Source organism: Cherax quadricarinatus, chromosome 8 (genome assembly GCF_038502225.1).
Source record: "Cherax quadricarinatus isolate ZL_2023a chromosome 8, ASM3850222v1, whole genome shotgun sequence".
NCBI lineage: Eukaryota > Metazoa > Arthropoda > Malacostraca > Decapoda > Parastacidae > Cherax > Cherax quadricarinatus.
Genome location: NC_091299.1, coordinates 6,275,090 through 6,296,729, shown reverse-complemented (window position 1 = coordinate 6,296,729; position 21,640 = coordinate 6,275,090). Strand labels below are relative to the sequence as shown.

General features: G+C 42.8%; 1 protein-coding gene across 3 annotated transcripts in view; it reads left to right on the top strand.

Annotated features, from left to right (window-relative positions):
- The window catches only part of LOC128685345 (glutamine-dependent NAD(+) synthetase), a 95,416-nt gene that overhangs the window by 65,680 nt on the left and 8,096 nt on the right, over positions 1-21,640 (top strand). For all 3 annotated transcript variants that reach the window (XM_070082811.1, XM_070082809.1, XM_070082810.1), the window contains 5 exons: positions 5,662-5,822; positions 7,448-7,622; positions 14,120-14,298; positions 14,528-14,708; positions 19,144-19,308. In XM_070082811.1, coding sequence (XP_069938912.1) covers positions 5,662-5,822; positions 7,448-7,622; positions 14,120-14,298; positions 14,528-14,708; positions 19,144-19,308 — 861 coding nt within the window. The remainder of the gene's footprint in view (positions 1-5,661; positions 5,823-7,447; positions 7,623-14,119; positions 14,299-14,527; positions 14,709-19,143; positions 19,309-21,640) is intronic.

Sequence of the window (21,640 nt, the reverse complement as noted above, 5' to 3'; positions counted from 1 at the left end):
TTGCAGTAATGTACAACCCACCGCAGAACTGCAGGAGGCCAAGAGAAGAATACAATAAGAGCAACAGAGCAATGGTCGACACACTAGCCAAGGTGGCCAGAAGAGCACACATGGGGGGAGCAAAGTTACTAGTTATGGGTGATTTCAATCACAAGGAGATTGACTGGGAAAACCTGGAGCCCCATGGGGGTCCCGAAACATGGAGAGCCAAGATGATGGATGTGGTACTGGAAAACCTCATGCATCAACATGTTAGAGATACTACCAGAGAGAGAGGTGAGGATGATCCAGCAAGACTGGACCTTGTATTCACCTTGAGTAGTTCAGACATCGAGGATATCATGTATGAAAGGCCCCTAGGAGCTAGTGATCATGTGGTTCTGTGCTTTGACTACATAGTTGAGTTTCAAGTGGAGAGAGTAGCAGGAATAGGATGGGAAAAACCAAACTACAAAAGGGGGAACTACTCAGGCATGAGGAACTTCCTGCAAGACATTCAGTGGGAGAGGGAACTGACAGGAAAACCAGTACAAGAAATGGTGGACTATGTGGCAACAAAATGCAAGGAGGCAGAGGAGAGGTTTGTTCCCAAGGGAAACAGAAATAATGGGAAGAACAGAACGAGTCCTTGGTTCACCCAAAGGTGTAGGGAGGCAAAAGCTAGGTGTACTAGAGAATGGAAAAGGTACAGAAGACAGAGAACTTGGGAAAATAAAGAGATTAGCCGAAGAGCCAGGAACGAATATGCACAGATAAGAAGGGAGGCTCAGCGACAATATGAAAATCAAGTCTGACCCGAAGCTGTTGTATAGCCACATCAGGAGGAAAACAACAGTCAAGGACCAGGCAATCAGACTGAGGAAGGGTGATGGGGAGTTCACAAGAAACTACCGAGAGGTATGTGAGGAGCTCAACACGAGATTTAAAGAAGTATTTACAGTGGAAACCAGTAGGACTCCAGGAAATCAGAACAGGGGGGTACACCAACAAGTGCTGGATGAGGTACACATAACCAAGGAGGAGGTGAAGAAGCTACTATGTGAACTTGACACCTCAAAGGCGGTAGGACCAGACAACATCTCTCCGTGGGTCCTTAGAGAGGGAGCAGAGATACTGTGTGTGCCATTAACAAAGATCTTCAACACATCCATTGAAACTGGGCAACTCCCTGAGGTATGAAAGATGGCAAATGTAGTCCCAATTTTTAAAAAGGGAGACAGACATGAGGCACTAAACTACAGACCTGTATCACTAACATGTAAGGTATGCAAAGTCATGGAGAAGATCATCAGGAGGAGAGTGGTGGAGCACCTTTCAGGGAAGTTTCAGGGAAGGAAAATCCTGTGTCACAAACCTACTGGAGTTTTATGACAAGGTGACAGAAGACAAGAGAGAGAGGGGTGGATCGACTGCATTTTTTTGGACTGCAAGAAGGCCTTCGACACAGTTCCTCACAAGAGGTTACTGCAAAAGCTAGAGGATCAGGCACACACAACAGGAAAGGCACTGCAATGGATAAGAGAATACCTGACAGGGAGGTAACAACGAGTCATGGTACGTGACGAGGTGTCAGAGTGGGCGCCTGTGACAAGCGGGGTTCCATAGGGGTCAATCCTAGGACCTGTGCTGTTTTTGGTATATGTGAATGACATAACGGAAGGGATAGACTCAGAAGTGTCCTTGTTCGCAGATGATGTGAAGTTAATGCAACATCCCAGCAATTCCAGGAACAGCTGTTAAAAATTGACCACTGTCTGGAAAATCTTCCAGCTCCTGCACCCAACATCTTGCTCCTGGGGGATTTCAACTTAAAGCACCTAAAATGGAGGAATATAGCAAATAATATTGTTGCAGTAATAACACCAGGAGGCAGCTCTGATGAAAACTCACACTCACACGAGCTTTTAAATCTCTGCACAAAATTCAATTTAAACCAGCAAATAATAGAGCCTACTAGACTGGAGAATACACTAGACCTCATCTTCACTAACAATGATGATCTGATAAGAAATGTCACCATATCAAAAACAATATACTCGGTCGATGGATCTATAATTTCCTCACTAACAGAACACAGAGAGTAGTCGTCAACAGAGTAAAATCCGAGGCAGCTACGGTGAAAAGCTCTGTTCCACAAGGCACAGTACTCGCTCCCATCTTGTTCCTCATCCTCATATCCGACATAGACAAGGATGTCAGCCACAGCACCGTGTCTTCCTTTGCAGATGACACCCGAATCTGCATGACAGTGTCTTCCATTGCAGACACTGCAAGGCTCCAGGCGGACATCAACCAAATCTTTCAGTGGGCTGCAGAAAACAATATGAAGTTCAACGATGAGAAATTTCAATTACTCAGATTTGGTAAACACGAGGAAATTAAATCTTCATCAGAGTACAAAACAAATTCTGGCCACAAAATAGAGCGAAACACCAACGTCAAAGACCTGGGAGTGATCATGTCGGAGGATCTCACCTTCAAGGACCATAACATTGTATCAATCGCATCTGCTAGAAAAATGACAGGGAGGCCAAGCCCATGATGACACTCTTCAGGTCATTTGTTCTATCTAGGCTGGAATATTGCTGCACACTAAGAGCACTTTTCAAGGCAGGTGAAATTGCTGACCTAGAAAATGTACAGAGAACCTTCACGGCGCGCATAACGGAGATAAAACACCTCAGTTACTGGGAGCGCTTGAGGTTCCTAAACCTGTATTCCCTGGAATGCAGGCGGGAGAGATACATGATTATATACACCTGGAAAATCCTAGAGGGACTAGTACCGAACTTGCACACGAAAATCACTCACTACGAAAGCAAAAGACTTGGCAGACGATGCAACCTCCCCCCAATGAAAAGCAGGGGTGTCACTAGCACGTTAAGAGACCATACAATAAGTGTCAGGGGCCCGAGACTGTTCAACTGCCTCCCAGCATACATAAGGGGGATTACCAACAGACCCCTGGCAGTCTTCAAGCTGGCACTGGACAAGCACCTAAAGTCGGTTCCTGACCAGCCGGGCTGTGGCTCGTACGTTGGTTTGCGTGCAGCCAGCAGCAACAGCCTGGTTGATCAGGCTCTGATCCACCAGGAGGCCTGGTCACAGACCGGGCCGCGGGGGCGTTGACCCCCGGAACTCTCTCCAGGTAAACTCCAGGTAAACGCCCCACACACACCATAACACCGAGCATGTCTCCGGAGGCACACATCAACCAGATAACTGCTGCAGCATATGGGCGCCTGGCAAACCTGAGAATGGTGTTCCGATACCTTAGTAAGGAATCGTTCAAGACACTGTACACTGTGTACATCAGGCCCATACTGGAGTATGCAGCACCAGTTTGGATCCTACACCTGGTCAAGCACGTCAAGAAATTAGAGAAAGTGCGAAGATTTGCAACAAGGTTAGTTCCGGAGCTCAGGGGTATGTCCTACGAAGAAAGGTTGAGGGAAATCGGACTGACGACGCTGGAGGACAGGAGGGTCAAGGGAGACATGATAACAGCATACAAAATACTGCTTGGAATAGATAAGGTGGACAGAGACAGGTTGTTCTAGAGAGGGGGCACAGAAACAAGGGTCACAATTGGAAGCTGAACATTCAGACGAGTCACAGGGATGTTAGGAATTATTTCTTCAGTCATAGAGTCGTCAGGAAGTGGAATAGCCTAGCAAGTGATGTAGTGCAGGCAGGAACCATACATAGCTTTAAGACGAGGTATGACAAAGCTCAGGAAGCAGAGAGAGAGAGGACCTAGTAGCGATCAGTGAAGAGGCGGGGCCAGGAGCTGAGTCTCGACCCCTGCAACCACAATTAGGTGAGTACGCATATACAAAAAGGCCTACTGTCTAATCGACATGTACCTAGGACAATATGGTAACACATTAACTAACTGGCAAACGAACTACAGACTTGGGGTGAGGTAGGAACGGAAAAGGCTACAAATCTCAGTCAAGAAGGACCTTCAGGTAAGTATCATACCGAGCACATCCCCTGAGGTGCACATCAACCAAATAACTGCTGCAGTTTATGGACTTTTTGACATCTAGGTAAGTAGTCATTCACGACTCTGTACACCGTGTACGGGAGTATGCAACGCCAAGAAATTGGAGATAGTGCAGAGGTTTACAACAAAACTAGTCACGGAGCTAAGGTTAATGGAATTCAGCCTGATGACACTGGAAGACATTACTCGGGGTGATACGGGGTGAATAAGAACAGAATGTTTGAGAGATGAAAAACGTGAACACGAGGGCACAGCTGGAAATTAAAAACTCAGGATAGTCATAGATGTCATGAAGTATTTCTTCAATTTTAGAGTAATCAGGAAGTGGAACGGCCTGGAAAATGTAGTAGAGGTAGACTTCTTATATAGCTTTAAGAACAGGTATGATAATAAGGCTCTGAAAACCAGGAGTGAACCTAATAGTGTAGACAGTATGCCTACCCCATATCTGTTTCCCATAACTCCCGTTAGGGAAGCTGTCTTCATAGACTTGTGCTGCCATCTGTTGAGACTCAGGCATACAAAGATCTTGCTGGACAACAGCTTAGACTGTCCTCATCCACCTTGCAGTCAGACTACAAGCCCTAGTGCCAGGTCCCGCCAGGCTGGGTCTTGGCCCTAGGGCAGCCTAGACACACTACCTGTAAAGAACCCAAGTAAACCTAAGGCACGCCTGCAACCACATATAGATAAGTACCCACATCTACACATATAAGCACATGAAGGCATATGCATACATCCATCCGTATCAATACACACATTAGGAGCTAGGAGCTGTAAATCGACTCCCTGCAATCACACAGGTGAGTACACACATGCACTCACACTATCACTGATTCTCTCACACTCGTTTCTCTCTCACACTCCGTGGAACGCAGGCGAGAAAGATACATAATAATATACACTTGGAAATTCCTAGAGGGACTAGTGTCAAATGTGCACACGAAAATCACTCCCTACTTTCGTAGGGAAATGCAACATCCCCCCAATGAAAAGTAGGGGAGCCATGAGTACGCTGAGAGACAACACAATAAGTATCAGGGGTCCAAGACTGTTCAACTGCCTCCCAACATACATAAGAGGGATTACCAATAGACCCCTGGCTGTCTTCAAGAAGGCGCTGGACAGACACCTAAAACTCAGTACCAAACCAGCCGGGCTGTGGCTCGTACGTCGGTTTACGTGTGGTCAGCAATAACAGCCTTGCTGATCAGGCCTTGATCCACCACGAGGCCTGGTTGCGGACCGGGCCGGGAAAGCCTTGACCCCCGAAACTCCTTCCAGTTATACTCCACGTTACCAGTAAAAATATGTCTTTTTCTCCTCCCTGCTCTATTTGCTGATAATGATGCCCAGAGGCCAAAATATTAAATCCCACTTCATTCCCTGACTTTTTTTTTCCCCCATTGTGTTATAATAAATTACGGAACCATTTTCAGTGAAAATGTGGTATTAGAATTTAAAATTTAACTAATACTGATCATATGATCCGTTCACTTGGGCCATGATGGTTAAAATATGATTTGAAAATGTCTGAAAGGTACCCCATACTGTGACGATAGCTGTTATTTTTTTATTAATCACCATTTTATGTGTCCTGGAAACCGTAATTCTGGGTGTTGGTATATAGATGTTAATATGGTGTTGTGCAGGTGCTGAGTGAGGTGCGTACAGTGGTAGAAGACAGTGACTACATGCCTACTGACCCTCCAGAACTGTGTGGTCGCCTGCTGCATACACTCTACCTACCCACATATGACTCCTCGCCGCATGCTGCACATTGTGCCAGCCAGTTAGCCATGGCAATTGGCAGGTGAATCATTCTTCCTTAACAACAACTATGTTTAGAAAGTGGATGCATTTGTGCTCTTTGATTTTTATACCTAAATTCCTCATTTTATTTATATTACTTTAAGGATATGTGGCTTGTCTTGCATATATATATATATGTATATATATATATATATATATATATATATATATATATATATATATATATATATATATATATATATATATATATATTCGAACCAGTATTGTTTTAGCCCGCCTCATGGTGAACGAAAATTCACGATGATCTAACCCATGGGACCATACAATCCTACAAGAATCACGCACCCAGCAGAGCTAGGTGTTGTACCGTGATCCGAGAACATGTGATGGTGTGGGTGCTTCAAAGCTAATTTCATCCTCCTCCCCGTTTGGTATACTAGCCTCCACGAGCAGTATTTATAGTATTGTAACCACGAGCAAGTGGTATTTAATCAACAACAACACTGCAACTAGCCGAAGATTCGAATCCATGTTGTTTTAGCCCAGTTAATCGCAGTGTTGTTATTGATTGAATTCCAATTATTTGTTGTGACAATACTATATATACTGCTCGTGGAGGCTAGTATACCAAACGGGGAGGAGGGTGAAATTAGCTCTGAAGCACCCACGCCATCGAATGTCCTCGGATCACAATACAACACCTTGCTCTGCTGGGTGCGTGATTCTTGTAGGATTGTATGATCCCGTGGGTTAGAGCTTCGTGAATTTTCGCTCACCATGAGGCGAGCTAAAACAACACGGGCTCGAATCCTTGGGTAGTCGCAGTATTGTTACTGTTAGTGATTTGGGACTTGATCTATCACCTCTAGAATGTGCTGATCCATCCTCCGAAGTTCCAGAGGGCGGCGGGTTTCTGACTGTGCTCTCTTTTCTCTGCTTCTTCTTGGAGCTATCCCTCCAGATATTTTTGTTTTTCAGAAAACAAAAAGAAACCTTATCATGAAGATGTCCATAAACTCCCTCCTCCTGTGCCCCCTTCCTTCCACACCATATCCTCACACGACCCTCTCATGTCAGCGGACATTGCTTTACGTTGTGTTCACTCCATTGTATCTTTGATGAAAGAAAACCTTTCTTTTACCCACTTGCTGTAACATCAACAGTCTATGATTAAACCAACAAATGGGCTTCTCTGGCTGTCCTCGCTCCATTTTCACTTGTGCGAGACTGTTCTCTCATAATTATACAACAGACAAAGATTCACCCATGGTCATCTCATGGTCACCTGACTACACTGTGCAAAGCCTGCCAAGTTGTAGAAACCGAAACATATCTTGATACAGTCCTTTGTTTCTCAGTAGCTGGGTCATGTGTTTCACACCGTTCTGTGCTTGTTCACCTTCTATCTTTTTTCTAAGAGAGGTGTCTTTTAATACTGATGATACTAAATGCTTGTCAGATCTTGCTTACACTACTATTATATGTTTATGTTCAGTCCTAAACCTGTGTATATCATTATGGGCTGTTTTGTCTTCAAATTGCTTAGTGTTTTATACACCTGTGCATTCTTGCGTGATCTAAAGTACCAGGTGTCTCTTACTTCCACAAACATTATTATCCACCATGCATTAACGAGCCGCTATTTTGGGTGGATGGGGGAGGCAGCAAGCACCTGACTGTTGCACTAGATGGTGGTGTAGCAGCTGTGATGGAGAGCTTCACTGCAGCCAGTGGTTCTTGGACTAGCAGTCAGGAACATAGTGGCATCAAACAAGAGCAAGAAACACTTAACCACCTCCATTCTCGCCTCCGTATGACCATGCTTTACCTTTTTGCTCAGGTAAGTCACGCTAATTTTACCTGTAACATTTTAGGTATAGCATGTATTCCTGTCTGCTGAAGAACGTTTTTCTAATTTTTGTCAAAACGACTTCTCAAATATTCAAGTATTGAGAACACCAACACTCATGGGACCCTCAGAACCTTCGGAGTCATTGAGAATTATAATTAAATTCATGGTGAAGTGCTGGACCTATGGAGATTACAGCATTTGAGGAATACCTGAAGAGGGTTTCGGGGGTCAACGCCCTCGCGGCCGTCGTTATCCGTCAGCTGTCTATTCCCAGTTTTCAGAGGTCCTACTTTTTCCTTCACCTTCGTCCTATACACTTGAAAGAACCACCTTTGGATTGGTCTTTGATTCATTAGCAGCTCTAATTTCATAGTCATGTTTAGCCTTTCTAATTATGTCTAATAATAATGATCCCAAATGGGTTACCAGGAGGCTAAAGCATCTATTAGGGGAGAAAAGGGGAATTTATAGGCGCATCAGAAGAGGAGAGATTAACCTTACTGACCAATATGTTCAGCTTAAAAGAGAAGTAAAAAAGAAGATTAGAAAGGCTAAACTTGACTATGAAATTAGAGTTGCTAATGAATCAAAGACTAATCCGAAGAGGTTCTTTCAAGTATATAGGACGAAGGTTAAGGAAAAAGTAGGACCTCTGAAAATTGGGAATGGACAGCTGACGGATAATGAACCGGAAATGTGTTCCATATTTAATGACTATTTTTTGTCAGTTTTTACACAGGAAGACATAAACGAGATTCCAGAAATTAACAATTATTCAGTTCCTGACCAATTCAAATTGACTAATATTACTGTCACGAGGGACATGGTTATCAAACAGATAGACAAACTGAAGCAAAATAAGTCCCCGGGACCCGACGAGTTATTTTCCAGGGTACTTAAGGAATGCAAGATGGAACTTAGTCAGCCATTTACGAGTGTTTAATGCGTCCATCCTTACTGGTGTTGTGCCAGAGTTGTGGAAGATGGCTAATGTGGTTCCTATATTCAAATCAGGGGATAAGTCCATTCCTTCAAATTACCGTCCAATAAGCCTGACATCTATAGTGGGCAAGTTACTAGAATCAATTATAGCTGACATTATTAGAAGTCACCTTAAAGAGCATAACTTGATAAATGAATTTCAGCATGGGTTCACGAGAGGTCGTTCCTGCCTGCCAAATTTGCTGACGTTCTTCAATAGAACATTTGAGGCAGTAGACAGTGATAAAGAATATGATATTGTTTATTTGGATTTTAGTAAAGCATTCGATAGAGTACCTCACACGATACTCTTAAGAAAATTGGCAGCTCATGGTATAGTTCTAGCATGGATAGAGGCATGGCTTACCAATAGAAAGCAGAGTTTCCATTAATGGGGTCAAATCTAAATGGGTATTAGTCAATAGTGGCGTTCCACAAGGATCAGTTTTAGGCCCTCTCTTGTTCATAATTTACATTAATGACCTTGATGAAGGGATTACGAGTGACATGAGCAAATTTGCTGATGATACACAGATAGGCCATATGATTCATTCTGAGGAGGATATCACTGAACTCCAGGAGGATTTGGACAAATTAATGTCTTGATCTGAAAAATGGCAGATGAAATTCAATGTGGATAAGTATAAGTTACTAGTCCTTGGTAATGAAAATAACCCTCGAAGCTATAAATTTGGTGAAGTAGAGCTTGATCATACAGAATGTGAAAAAGACTTGGGAGTCATGGTAAGCAGAAACCTAAAGCCAAAACAGCAGTGCCTAAGTGTGTGCAACAAGGCTAACAGATTACTTGGATTTATCTCAAGAAGTATAAGTAACAGAAGTCCAAAAGTTATTTTACAGCTCTATACGTCACTAGTGAGGCCTCATTTAGATTATGCCGCTCAATTTTGGTCTCCTTACTACAGGATGGATATAGACTCATTGGAGAACATACAGAGAAGAATTACTAAAATGATTTGCTGTGTAAGGAATCTCCCGTATGAAGATAGACTTAAAGCCTTAAATCTCCACTCTCTGGAGAGACGTAGAATGAGGGGAGATATCACTGAAGTGTATAAGTGGATGATGGGCATAAACAAAGGAGATATTAATGAAGTACTGAGGGTGTCGAACTAGGTAAGAACCAGAAATAAAAGAGGAGCTTAGGGTTGCTAAGCCGGATATACTGCGATTAAAAGAGGAGAACAAGAGGATTTGTAGTAATCCTGTTGTGAGTCTTCAGGTTAAGAGAGGAACCTAGTCAGTGGCTGCACAACATGGGACCAAGCTGAGAATCAAGAAGACTGTTGGAGAGGCAGAAACAACGAAGAACCAGAAGACTACTGTGGAAACCAACCCATTTACGGTGTTACCTGATGAATGTGGGTTGTCTACTGGGAACGTCACAACGAGCACCAAGGAAGCATTGGCTGATGTCAGTGAAACATCCCTAGAAACCCCAACGAAGACCATCGAGAACATCACGACGAATTCCACAAGTGAAGGTAAGAACATTGTTTTAGTTGGAGACATTCAGGTTAAGTTTATGGATAGGGCATTTTGTCTTAGGGACAGGAAGAGGAGGCAGAGGGTATGTTTTCTTGGAGCTGGGATGGGAGATATTGTTAGCCATCTGGACGACCTCATGAAAGATAATGGGAGCAATCCTATTATCTGCCTCAGTGCGGGAGGCAACGATGTTGGCAGATATAGGAGTGAGGACCTGATTAGCAGGTATAGGTCAGCAATAGAAATAATTAGGATGAAGGGTGGGAACCCTGCCATATGTGGTATTTTGCCAAGGAGAGAAGTTGGAAACGAATGGTTGTCCAGGGCAATTGGTGTCAATTGCTGGCTGGACAAATACTGTAAGGAAAATGGAGTAACATTCATTGACAACTGGGACCTCTTCTATGGCAGAAATGACTTGTATACCAGGGATGGGGTTCACTTATCTAGATCTGGGGGGAAGGACACTGGCAACTGCAGTGGAGGGAACTGTTAGGACTTTAAACCAGAAATAGTTAGTGGTATGAGTTTTGGCGGGAAAACAGTGAAGTCCCAGTGTAGTAATATTATGAGTTGTACAAGAATGGCATACAATACCGACAAGATGAAATTAAATTAAGACACATGTGCAACATCTGGGTATCTTTATTGTAGACGTTTCGCCATCCAGTGGCTTTATCAATACAGCACCATAGTCTTGGAGATTCTCCATGACAATGGTGCTCTTCGCACCAACTCCAAGGTTGAGGGACTGATTACCTCGTCTTCTGTATATAGTTCTACTGTCTTCAAGTTATGTCCTGGAATTTGTATTGATAAAGCCACTGGATGGCGAAACGTCTACAATAAAGATACCCAGATGTTGCACATGTGTCTTAATTTCATCAGTATTATGAGTTCTAGGGTAACTAGTAATAAGCAGAACGAGGTGGATATTGTAAAGCTAGTGGCACTAGGTGACAGACAGTAATAGGTTTAGTAGAAAAACAGAAATGAGCAGGAAGGGTAAAGAGAAAGGAGGGTCTTTCAATGTATATTATGCTAATAGCCGTAGTGTTGAGATTAGTTGCGTCACTCACACCTCACTCCGCCTGTATATAATGTCTTTCTACCTCTGTATGTTAGAAGTGATCAAGGTCCCAGGACCGTTTGCTTACGTGTCTTTCTAAGCCAACTTGTCGGTATTTATTACCAAGGTTTATACCAACCCCATTTATGGACAATCTCTGCTTCCTCTCTGTGAGCCATGACTCGATCCATTAGAGCACTTTTTCCCCAATGCCATGAGCTACCACTTTCTTTAACAGTCTTTGGTGCGGTATTTTATCAAAAGCCTTATTAAAATCTAAATAAACAATATCAAATTATTTATCGTGAGAGGGGTTGGATTTGAGTGTGACTTGCATATGAGAGTGGATAGAGTTATCAGAGCTTATTTCTTGATTGGCATTGAAAATTGGGTTGGGCAAATGTTTTGTTAGTGGGATGGATTGTAAAGGCTTGGCTAGTGTGGGCCAACAGGCCTGCTGCAGTGTTCCTCCTTTCTTATGTTCTCAACAGCCTCAAAAGCTTTACTGAAGAAAGTTAATAAATTAGACAAGAACGGCCTCTCGTGAATCCATGCTGAGTATCATTAATCAGATTATGCTTATCCAGATGGCTTCTTATAATCTCATCTATAACTGACTAGCAATTTGCCTACAGTTGAGGTCAGGCTTATCGGGCGGTAATTTGACGGTAACAACTTGTCTCCTACTTAAAGTAGGAGACAAATTGTTAGGAATTACATTAGCCATCTTCCACATTTCAGACACTACTCCTGTTTGAAGAGATAAATTAAAAATATTAGTTAATGGTTCACAGAGTTCCATTTTGCATTCCTTAAGAACCCTTGAAAAAAAAGCTCACCAGGACCCGGCGATTTATTTTGTTTCAGTCGGTCTATTTGTTTCATAACCATTTCACCAGTGACTGTGATGTTACATAATTTATCTTCTTCAGGCCCACTATTCTATTCGATCAAATTTTTTTTATACGGGATAAACGTTCTTTGTGCAGCATGTATAGTGTTTAGAAAGCTGTCATATTGATAGATCTCTTCATTATCCCAGTCAACAGATGATAAGTGTTCTCTAAGCCCATTGTAATCTGCTAAGCGAAAATCTGGGACCATTACTGAGTTGTTCCTACTATCATACTTCTGTTCAATGCTAAAGATAATTGATTTATGGTCGCTTGTGCCGAGTTCCTCTGTAATTTCTAAATTATTAACAAGGGTTTTTTTGTTTTCCAGAACCAAGTCAAGCAGGTTATTCCCCTTTGTAGGTTCTGTCACAAACTGCTTCAAAAAACAATCCTAAACTACTTCTAAAAAGTCAAAAACTTCCAATCAGTCTGACTAAAGTAAAAGTCCCCTAGAATTATTACGTTATCGTGCCTTGTGGCCTTAACAATTTCCTCCCAAAGTAGTTTCCCTTGCTCCTTATCACGCCTAAAATCAATTTCACACACGCCTCTGAAAATTCTATCCAGACAGATTCTGTATGTATTATTTCAGACTTTATACCTGTTTTTATAGCAACAATTTAAACGATATCGGACATAGTGCCACCCCACCCCTCTTACCGATACTTCTATCTACTTGAAACAATTTAAAACTCTGAGTGTGACATTCAGCAGGCAATTAATCTCAATTCGTCCACCTTATTTCTTGCACTGTGTGTATTAGTGTAAAATATATTTAGAAAACCTCCCTTCTCTTTTCTCTTCCTGCTGATTTCTGTTCCTCCACTATACCTGTTACTGTCCTTGTCACCTAGTGCCACTGGGTTTCTATATTCACCAATAACTCTACCTGATTCTGCCTATTACTGGTTTCCCTAAAACTCACACTGTCGCTACACTGAGAATTCACTGATTTTCCACAAAAACTCATACCACTATCTATTTCTAGTTTAAAGACCTAAGAGCTCCCTCCACTGCATTGGCCAGTGCTCCTACCCCAAACCTAGATAAGTGAACCCCATCCCTGGCATACATGTCATTTCTACCATAGAAGAGGTCCCAGTTGTCTATGAATGTTACTGAATTTTCCTTAGTGTTTGTCAGACCAACAATTGACACCAACTACCCTGGACAACCATTCACTGCCAACTCCTCTCCTGGTCAAAATCCCACATATCACAGGGTTCCCACCCTTCTTCCTAATTATCTCTATTGCTCTCCTACACCTGCTAATCAGGTCTTCACTCCTACATCTGCCAACATCATTGCCTCCAGCACTGAGGCAGATAATAGGATTGCTCCTATTACCTTTCATGATATCCAGACGGCTAACAATATCCCCCATCCCAGCCCCAGGAAAACATACCCTCTGCCTCCTCTTCCTGTCCCTAAGACAAAAAGCCCTATCCATAAACTTAATCTGACTGTCCCCAACTAAAACAATCTTACCTTCACTGGCGGAGCTTGTTGTGACGTTCTCGATGGTCTTCGTTGGGGTTTCAAGGGATGTCAACTCACTCTCGTCTGCCAATGCTTCCTTGGTGCTCATTGTGACGTTCCCAGTAGACAACTCACATTTGTCAGGTAGCACCGAAGATGGGTTGGAAGTTTCCACAGTAGTCTTCTAGTTCTTCGTTGTTTCTGCTACTCCAACAGTCTTCTTGATTTTTAGCTTCGTTCCATGTTGCTCGACCACTGACCAGGTTCTGCTCTTGAGCTGAGGATTCACAACAGGACTACTACGAGTCCTCTTGTTTTCCTCAGTCAATTGCTGTATCTCGAGCTTGGCCACCCTCATGTCCTCTTTAAGCTGCTGAAGTTGCTCAATGGAGGGCATCTTGGTTCAGTCCACAGAGAGTACACTAGACACGTCTTCACTGAGCTAGGTACAGGTCACCACTGTACATAGTAATAATTGAATTTCAGACTTTTAATGATTCACATGAAGTTATTAGATTTAAGAGTAACCCACTAAGTATCACCTGTAACAGCTGAGGCTGAGGACACTGGGCCGGGCAGGAGAGCTGCTGGTGCTGACCTCCAACAATACAGACAACATCCTGGCAGGGTCCTGGGCCAAATATGGTGACACCTCAGCTGATGTTAACCTTATAGGATGCTTTACTGAAAAAGAAATTGAAAAGGCTCTTCTGTTTTGGGCAAAGAGCAAGTGAGTCTTAGAATTTTATACTTTCCAAGTCAATATTGTGCTTTTGTATATTCATAAAAATCCTAAACACTTTTGGCTTATTCAGAACTTGTCATAAATTATATTACTGAGAGCTAAATTTTTCAGTTAATTACAGCATTTTGTTCAAGTTTTTCTTATTCTTGGAGTTTTTAATGAAAATTTAATTTCACTAAGCATGAGGAGGTCTATGTACTTTTTTAATTTTCAGGCTAGACCTTCCAATTCTGAATGACATCATACTCTCCAAAGTGAGTAAGAGCAGCGACAGAATGTTGACATGCGAGGAGTTGGCTGTGATGAGAAAACTACAAACAATGGAGTACTGTGGCCCTTACTCAATGTTTGGCAGGCTCATGTATCTCTGGAGGGATACATATTCCCCTCAAGAGGTATAACTTTACTCTTCAAATTATTATATTCACGTTACATATAGAAAATAAGCACAAACTCTTTTTCATATTCCCTTCAAAGGGAGTATTTTAATACTGGTAAAGGGCTCTTGATCCAAGGAATTGTAGCTATTCTACTCTTCCTTGGATCAGATTTGATTACCTCCCATTCCCCAGGTGTTGTATATAACTCCTACAGGTTTACTGCATCCCCATATTAACACTAGTACGTTGGAAATAAATGGTATAAAATACCGACACAATGGAAATATAAACACATGTGCAGTATAATGTGATCCTTTATTGACAACGTTTCGCCCACACAGTGGGCTTTTTCAAGTCACAAACAGATCTGTGATGAATGGTTTGAAAAACCGACAAGTTGAAGATTGAGACACTTATGCAGCATATGGGAATCTTTATTCAGGAAACGTTTCGCCACACAGTGGCTTCATCAGTCCAATACAAAGAGGAAGGCGTAAGGAGAGGAGGAGTATGAGGTAATCAGTCCCTCAGCCTGGAGTCGATGTGTTCAGTCCATCAATCTTGTAGAATGTACAGCATAGGGCCGTAGACGTGGCTTATATACTGTAGTGAGGTGAGGTGAAGCAGGCGGAGGCGGGGTCATAGTGGTACCATCCACTAGTCGAAGTAGGTCTTAGTCCAAAGGTTGAACAAGTGTTGACGAATTCTGACTATAAATACTCCCGCAGAGCAGGCAAAGGGTGGAGGTCGTACAAAACCAGGCGATAAGAACTATGCTTGATGCCCCCATCTGGACCAACACAGTATGTCTCAGATCTGAGGCCCGGCTTCCTTCCTTGGCTGACAGAGTAAGATACATAAACGCCTGCAAAGTGGCCACGATTCTGCACCGGCAGCAAGGTACCCCACTAAGGAGACGGATATTAACAACCATGTCACAAGATCCCACACTCTTCACGGACTACTCCTGGATTCGTTCGTTTTGTGCTGCTGGGCGGAAGCTGCTGCCTGTACAGCTGCTCTGTGAGAAGAGTTGTGACCTTCCTGTTGCTGGGTACCATCCACCACCTCCCTGGCGCCCAGATCCAGCCGATGTTTTCATCATGCAGCTACCCATCTCTAAGTGTCTCTGCAGTCAAGACACCCTCAGCAATCATGCTGAGACAAGCATGGCACTGGCAGAGGGAGGCACATGTGCAGTGTATTTCACAGATGGTTCTGTCGACCCTGACAGGAAGAGAGCAGCAGCTGGACTGTACCACAATGGTCACACACAAGGCTGGCGACTCCCTGACCACTGCACGATCCTTCAAGCTGAGCTGGTGGCGATTCAGCAGGCATTGTCACATGCCCTACGACATCGACTCCGACCTGTCATACATGTTGATTCCACCTCTGCAATCAATGCCCTCTCCCATCCTCAACCACAGGATAATGTTCACCTCATCACATCGATCCTGAGCATAATGACAGCCTTAGAAGTTCAGGGTAATAGATCGACATTGAACTGGATAAACCATACCCCCGTTGTCAATAAAGGAGTTTTGAGACTCTATGACCGCGGGTTCAATCCCGGCCGGGGGTATGGTTTATTTGCAATCGTGTCATTACGATTTCTTAAGTCATTGAACTGGATCCCCAGCCATGCTGGCATCCGGGGAAATGAGGCGGCAGATGATGCAGCCAAGGCAGCGACAGACTATCCACATGTTGGGATTACTGTCCCAATCAGCCTACGACAGACCAAACTGGTGGCTGCCAGAGCCACAAAACTTATGGGAGAGGTCTTAGGTGATACCCCATCTCAAAAGTGGTACCGAGCAGCGACTCAGGGAGAACCCCCTCCATATGATAGAAGCTGGTCCAGAGCGCAGTGTACCGCCATCCATCGGCTTCGTTTGGGCTTTCCCACAGCCAAGATGATGGTAGACAAGGCTGAGGAGATGTGCCAGTACTGTCAGCACGTTGTCCAGCGGCCCCTAACACACTATCTTCTAGAGTGCGAAGCTACTGAGACACTCCGCAGGCAACTAGGGGTGATATTCCCTCCCGAAGAGGACCCAGAGATGACTGCGGCCACACTAGTGTACCATGGGGTCAACGAACCAGACAAGCTGTTACCTGTGATAATGACATATCCTCCTCCTCGATAGTGTCCATAGTTACATATGGTGTCGCTTATGAGATGCACCAGTTGAACTGGCCAGAGGGGCGCTTGAGAGGCATGCGTCGCATCATTGTGGAAACCTTTCTCCATCGGGAGCCAGAGACGGGTCATCGCAAGATTGGGACCCGTGCCAGGACTATGGTCTTGGCGAACATTATACATACATACATACATACACCCCAGGTAGATCTGTTTGTTGTTGAATTAGACACATGTGCAACTCTTGGGTATCTTTATTGAGGAAACGTTTCGCCACACAGTGGCTTCATCAGTCCATACAAAGGAGAAACTTGAAGAACAGGAGGAGAATGAGGTAATCAGTCCCTCAGCGTTGAGTCGATGTGGTCAGTCAATCAACCTTGAATAGAATACGGCATATGAACGGAGAAGCAGCTTATAAACCGTAGACAGGTGAGGGACAGCAGTCGTAGGTGGTGTCACATTTGTCCAATGTGGAAGTAGGTCGTGCCCAAGAAGTTGCAGTGTCTGACAGGATTGTAGATGAATGGTTCAGAGAACCGACATGTTGTTGAATTAGACACATGTGTAACTCTTGGGCATGAACATTAAAATGGTATAAAATACCGACAGGTTGTTAGGTAAGACACATATGCAACAGTTAGGTATCTTTATTTCGAAACGTTTCGCCTACACAGTAGGCTTCTTCAGTCGAGTACAGAAAAGTTAATAGAAGCAGAAGAGACTTGAAGACGATGTAATCAGTCCATCACCCTTAAAGTTCTGAGGTGGTCAGTCCCTCAGTCTGGAGAAGAGCATTGTTCCATAGTCTGAAACAATATGAAGATGAAGCCACTGTGTGGCGAAACGTTTCCTCAATAAAGATACCCAAGAGTTGCACATGTGTCTAATTCAACAACATGTTGGTTCTCTGAACCATTCATCTACAGATCTGTTTGTGACTTGAAAAAAAGCCCACTGTGTGGGCGAAACGTTGTCATCATTGTTACCCATGTCTGAATGGCCTCGTACTTCTGAAGGCCTGGCTAAGATTGCAATTAACCAAGAGGCTAGCAGAAGCTACTTTTTGCATCTGTCTTGTGGCCACACACAACTAGTGCCCATAGCTATGCCAAACTTATTGAGACTTTTTCTCTAACTACCCCACAACTGACACTTGAGTGTATCATATTTTCCTTAAGATAATTTAATTATATTTTTCACTTGTAAATTATAACTTTCAATCCTCTTATCGAACTTAAATATTGTCAGCTCTGGAACACGGGTAATAGTTGTGTTAAGGCTCTGTGTTTATTAGACACAAAATTATAATAAAGTTTTCACCTAACAAGCACCTAAAGTCGGTTCCTGACCAGCCGGGCTGTGGCTCGTACGTTGGTTTGCGTGCAGCCAGCAGCAACAGCCTGGTTGATCAGGCTCTGATCCACCAGGAGGCCTGGTCACAGACCGGGCCGCGGGGGCGTTGACCCCCAGAACTCTCTCCAAGTAAACTCCAAGTAATAAAGGATCATATTATACTGCATGTGTGTTTATATTTCCAACACTAGTACGTATTTTATTTTTTATTATTAACACATAGGCCATTTCCCAGCAAGGAAGGGTAACCTGAGAAAGAAGAAACACTTTCATCATTTTTCACTCCATCACTGTCTTGCCAGAGTTGCACTTACACTACAGTTAAAAAACTGCAAAATCAACCCCCTCCTTCAGAGTGAAGGCACTGTACTTCCCACCTCCAGGACTCAAGTCTAGTTTGCCGGTTTCCCTGAATCCCTTCATAAATGTTACTTGGGTCACACTCAAGCAGCACATCAAGTCATAGAAACCATTTGTCTCCACTTGCTCTCTCTCTCTGCTATATATTAATGGGAAAGCTCTGAATATGTAGGAGTTATCAGGTTTCATCCAAGAAAGAGAAGGGTAGCTCAAATTCCTTGGGTCAAGAGCCCCTCGCCAGCATTAAAGCACCTCTATTTCCCACCTGAAGGCAGTAGCAGGAAACAAGATAGGTATCAGGTACATACAGAAATATCTCAATTACTATTTACAGAATTATATTTTGTGAATTTATTTATACTGCTACTTTATTCATCTCTTCGTGTACATACTGTTTTATAATTTTTTTTAATTCCCCTTATCAGTTTCTATTTAGTGATGTTTTAAATAAAATATGTGCTTTATTTAAGTATAATATATAAGCACAGCTACAAGTTTCAGAGGAAAATATCTTTTATTTCTTCACTTTCGTATAATCAAAAATGTGCTACACTAATCCTTTTTTTTTTCTTTTTGCCCTTTTATTAGGTGGGGGACAAAGTAAAGGCATTCTTCCGATGGTACAACCACCAGCGACTCAAGATGGCATTGACAACACACTACTATGTGATAGGAAATGGCCCTCCAGATATAGATCGTCCTATATTCTATTCTCGCACCTGGTCCTGGCAGTTTACAACTATTGACAGGATGGTAAGATATAGAGGATGTGGAGATGTCCTATCTAAGGGTGTGGTGTAAATATTATGCAGAGAATTCGAAGTGTGGAAATTAGGAGACGGTGTGGAGTTAATAAAAGTCAAAGGGCTGAAGAGGGGTTGTTGAGGTGGTTTTGGTCATTCAGAGAGAATGGATCAAAGTAGAAATGCCGGGAGCAAGGGGCTAGTATCCCCTTCTCCCATATAAATTACTAAATTTAAAAAGAGAAACTTTCGTTTTTCTTTTTGGGCCACCCTGCCTTGGTGGGATACGGCCGGTGTGTTGAAAGAAAGAAAGGATCAAAGTAGAATGACATGGAGAGAGTATAAATCTATAGGGGAAGAAAGGCGGGGTAGGGGTCATCCTCGAAAAGGTTGGAGGGAGGGCGTAATGGATGTTTTGTGGGCGAGGGGCTTGGACTTCCAGCAAGCGTGCATGAGCGTGTTAGATAGGAGTGAATGGAGACAAATGGTTTTTGGGACCTGACGAGCTGTTGGAGTTTGAGCAGGGTAATATTTAGTGAAGGGATTCAGGGAAACCGGTTATTTTTATATAGCCGGACTTAATTTCTGGAAATGGGAGGTACAATGCCTGCACTTTGAAGGAGGGCTTTGTGATATTGGCAATTTGGAGGGATGTGTAATAGGACGGTGTATATATAATTGGGGCCCTGATATATTCTAATGGGTGTTTCTTATATTATTTCAGGTCACTTTTTATATTGTATCTTTATATATGCTTCTAAACTATTGTATCTGGGCACCTCTGCAAAAACAGTAATTATGTATGAGTGAGGTGAAAGTGTTGGATGATGAAAGTATTTTCATTTTGGGGATTTTCTTTCTTTTTGGGTCACCCTACCTAGGTGGGAGACGGCCGACTTGTAAAAAAATGTATATATGGACTTGGAAGCATACTAGGTAACTCTTGGGTTTTTGGGACCTGACGAGCTGTTGGAGTTTGAGCAGGGTAATATTTAGTGAAGGGATTCAGGGAAACCGGTTATTTTTATATAGCCGGACTTAATTTCTGGAAATGGGAGGTACAATGCCTGCACTTTGAAGGAGGGCTTTGTGGTATTGGCAATTTGGAGGGATGTGTAATAGGACGGTGTATATATAACTGGGGCCCTGATATATTCTAATGGGTGTTTCTTATATTATTCAGGTCACTTTTTATATTGTATCTTTCTATATGCTTCTAAACTATTGTATCTGGGCACCTCTGCAAAAACAGTAATTATGTATGAGTGAGGTGAAAGTGTTGGATGATGAAAGTATTTTCGTTTTGGGGATTTTCTTTCTTTTTGGGTCACCCTACCTAGGTGGGAGACGGCCGACTTGTAAAAAAATGTATATATGGACTTGGAAGCATACTAGGTAACTCTTGGCTATACATGACATTACCATAATAAGTGATATTAATAAGTTTGTCATGAGCAAAGAGCAATTGTGATAACTTCCCATATTGTAAAATTCATTATTATTAAGTCTGCCCCTACTTGATTCAGGCATTACCTTCTCTTATAACTACATTTATAAAAAGTCAACAACCATACCTAAGGAACAGGAGACAATCAGATCTGATCAAAGGTAAAGAAGGGTAGTTCCAGTTCTCTGGATCAAGGCATCTACCTTAAAGGAGCGGTGACACTATGCATTGGTATCACCATTCTGTCCGAAATGCTTTGCATAACCAGGAGCTTTCTATAAAGTATGCCAGTAATACAACTTTTTCCAATCCAATTGTAAACCATAACTTCTGGAAATAAAATTTGTCATTTATCATTTTACTGAAAAATGTCTCTTCTCTCCTACCTAATCTATCCTAAGCTTCACTATCCTTGTAAATCCCTACCATATTATCAACTTATCACCAATAACATGCATTTTTTTTTTTAACAAGTCGGCCGTCTCCCACCGAGGCAGGGTGGCCTAAAAAGAAACAAAACCCCCAAAAAAGAAAATACTTTCATCATCATTCAACACTTTCACTTCACTCACACATAATCACTGTTTTGCAGAGGTGCTCAGAACACAACAGTTTAGAAGCATATACGTATAAAGATACACAACATATCCCTCCAAACTGCCAATATCCCAAACCTCTCCTTTAAAGTGCAGGCATTGTATTTCCCGTTTCCAGGACTCAAGTCCGGCTATATAAAAATAACCGGTTTCCCTGAATCTCTTCACTAAATATTACCCTGCTCATACTCCAACAGCTCGTCAGGTCCCAAATACCATTCATCTCCATTCACTCCTAAATAACACGCTCACACACATTTGCCGGAAGTCCAACCCTCCAACTTTTTTGAGAACGACCC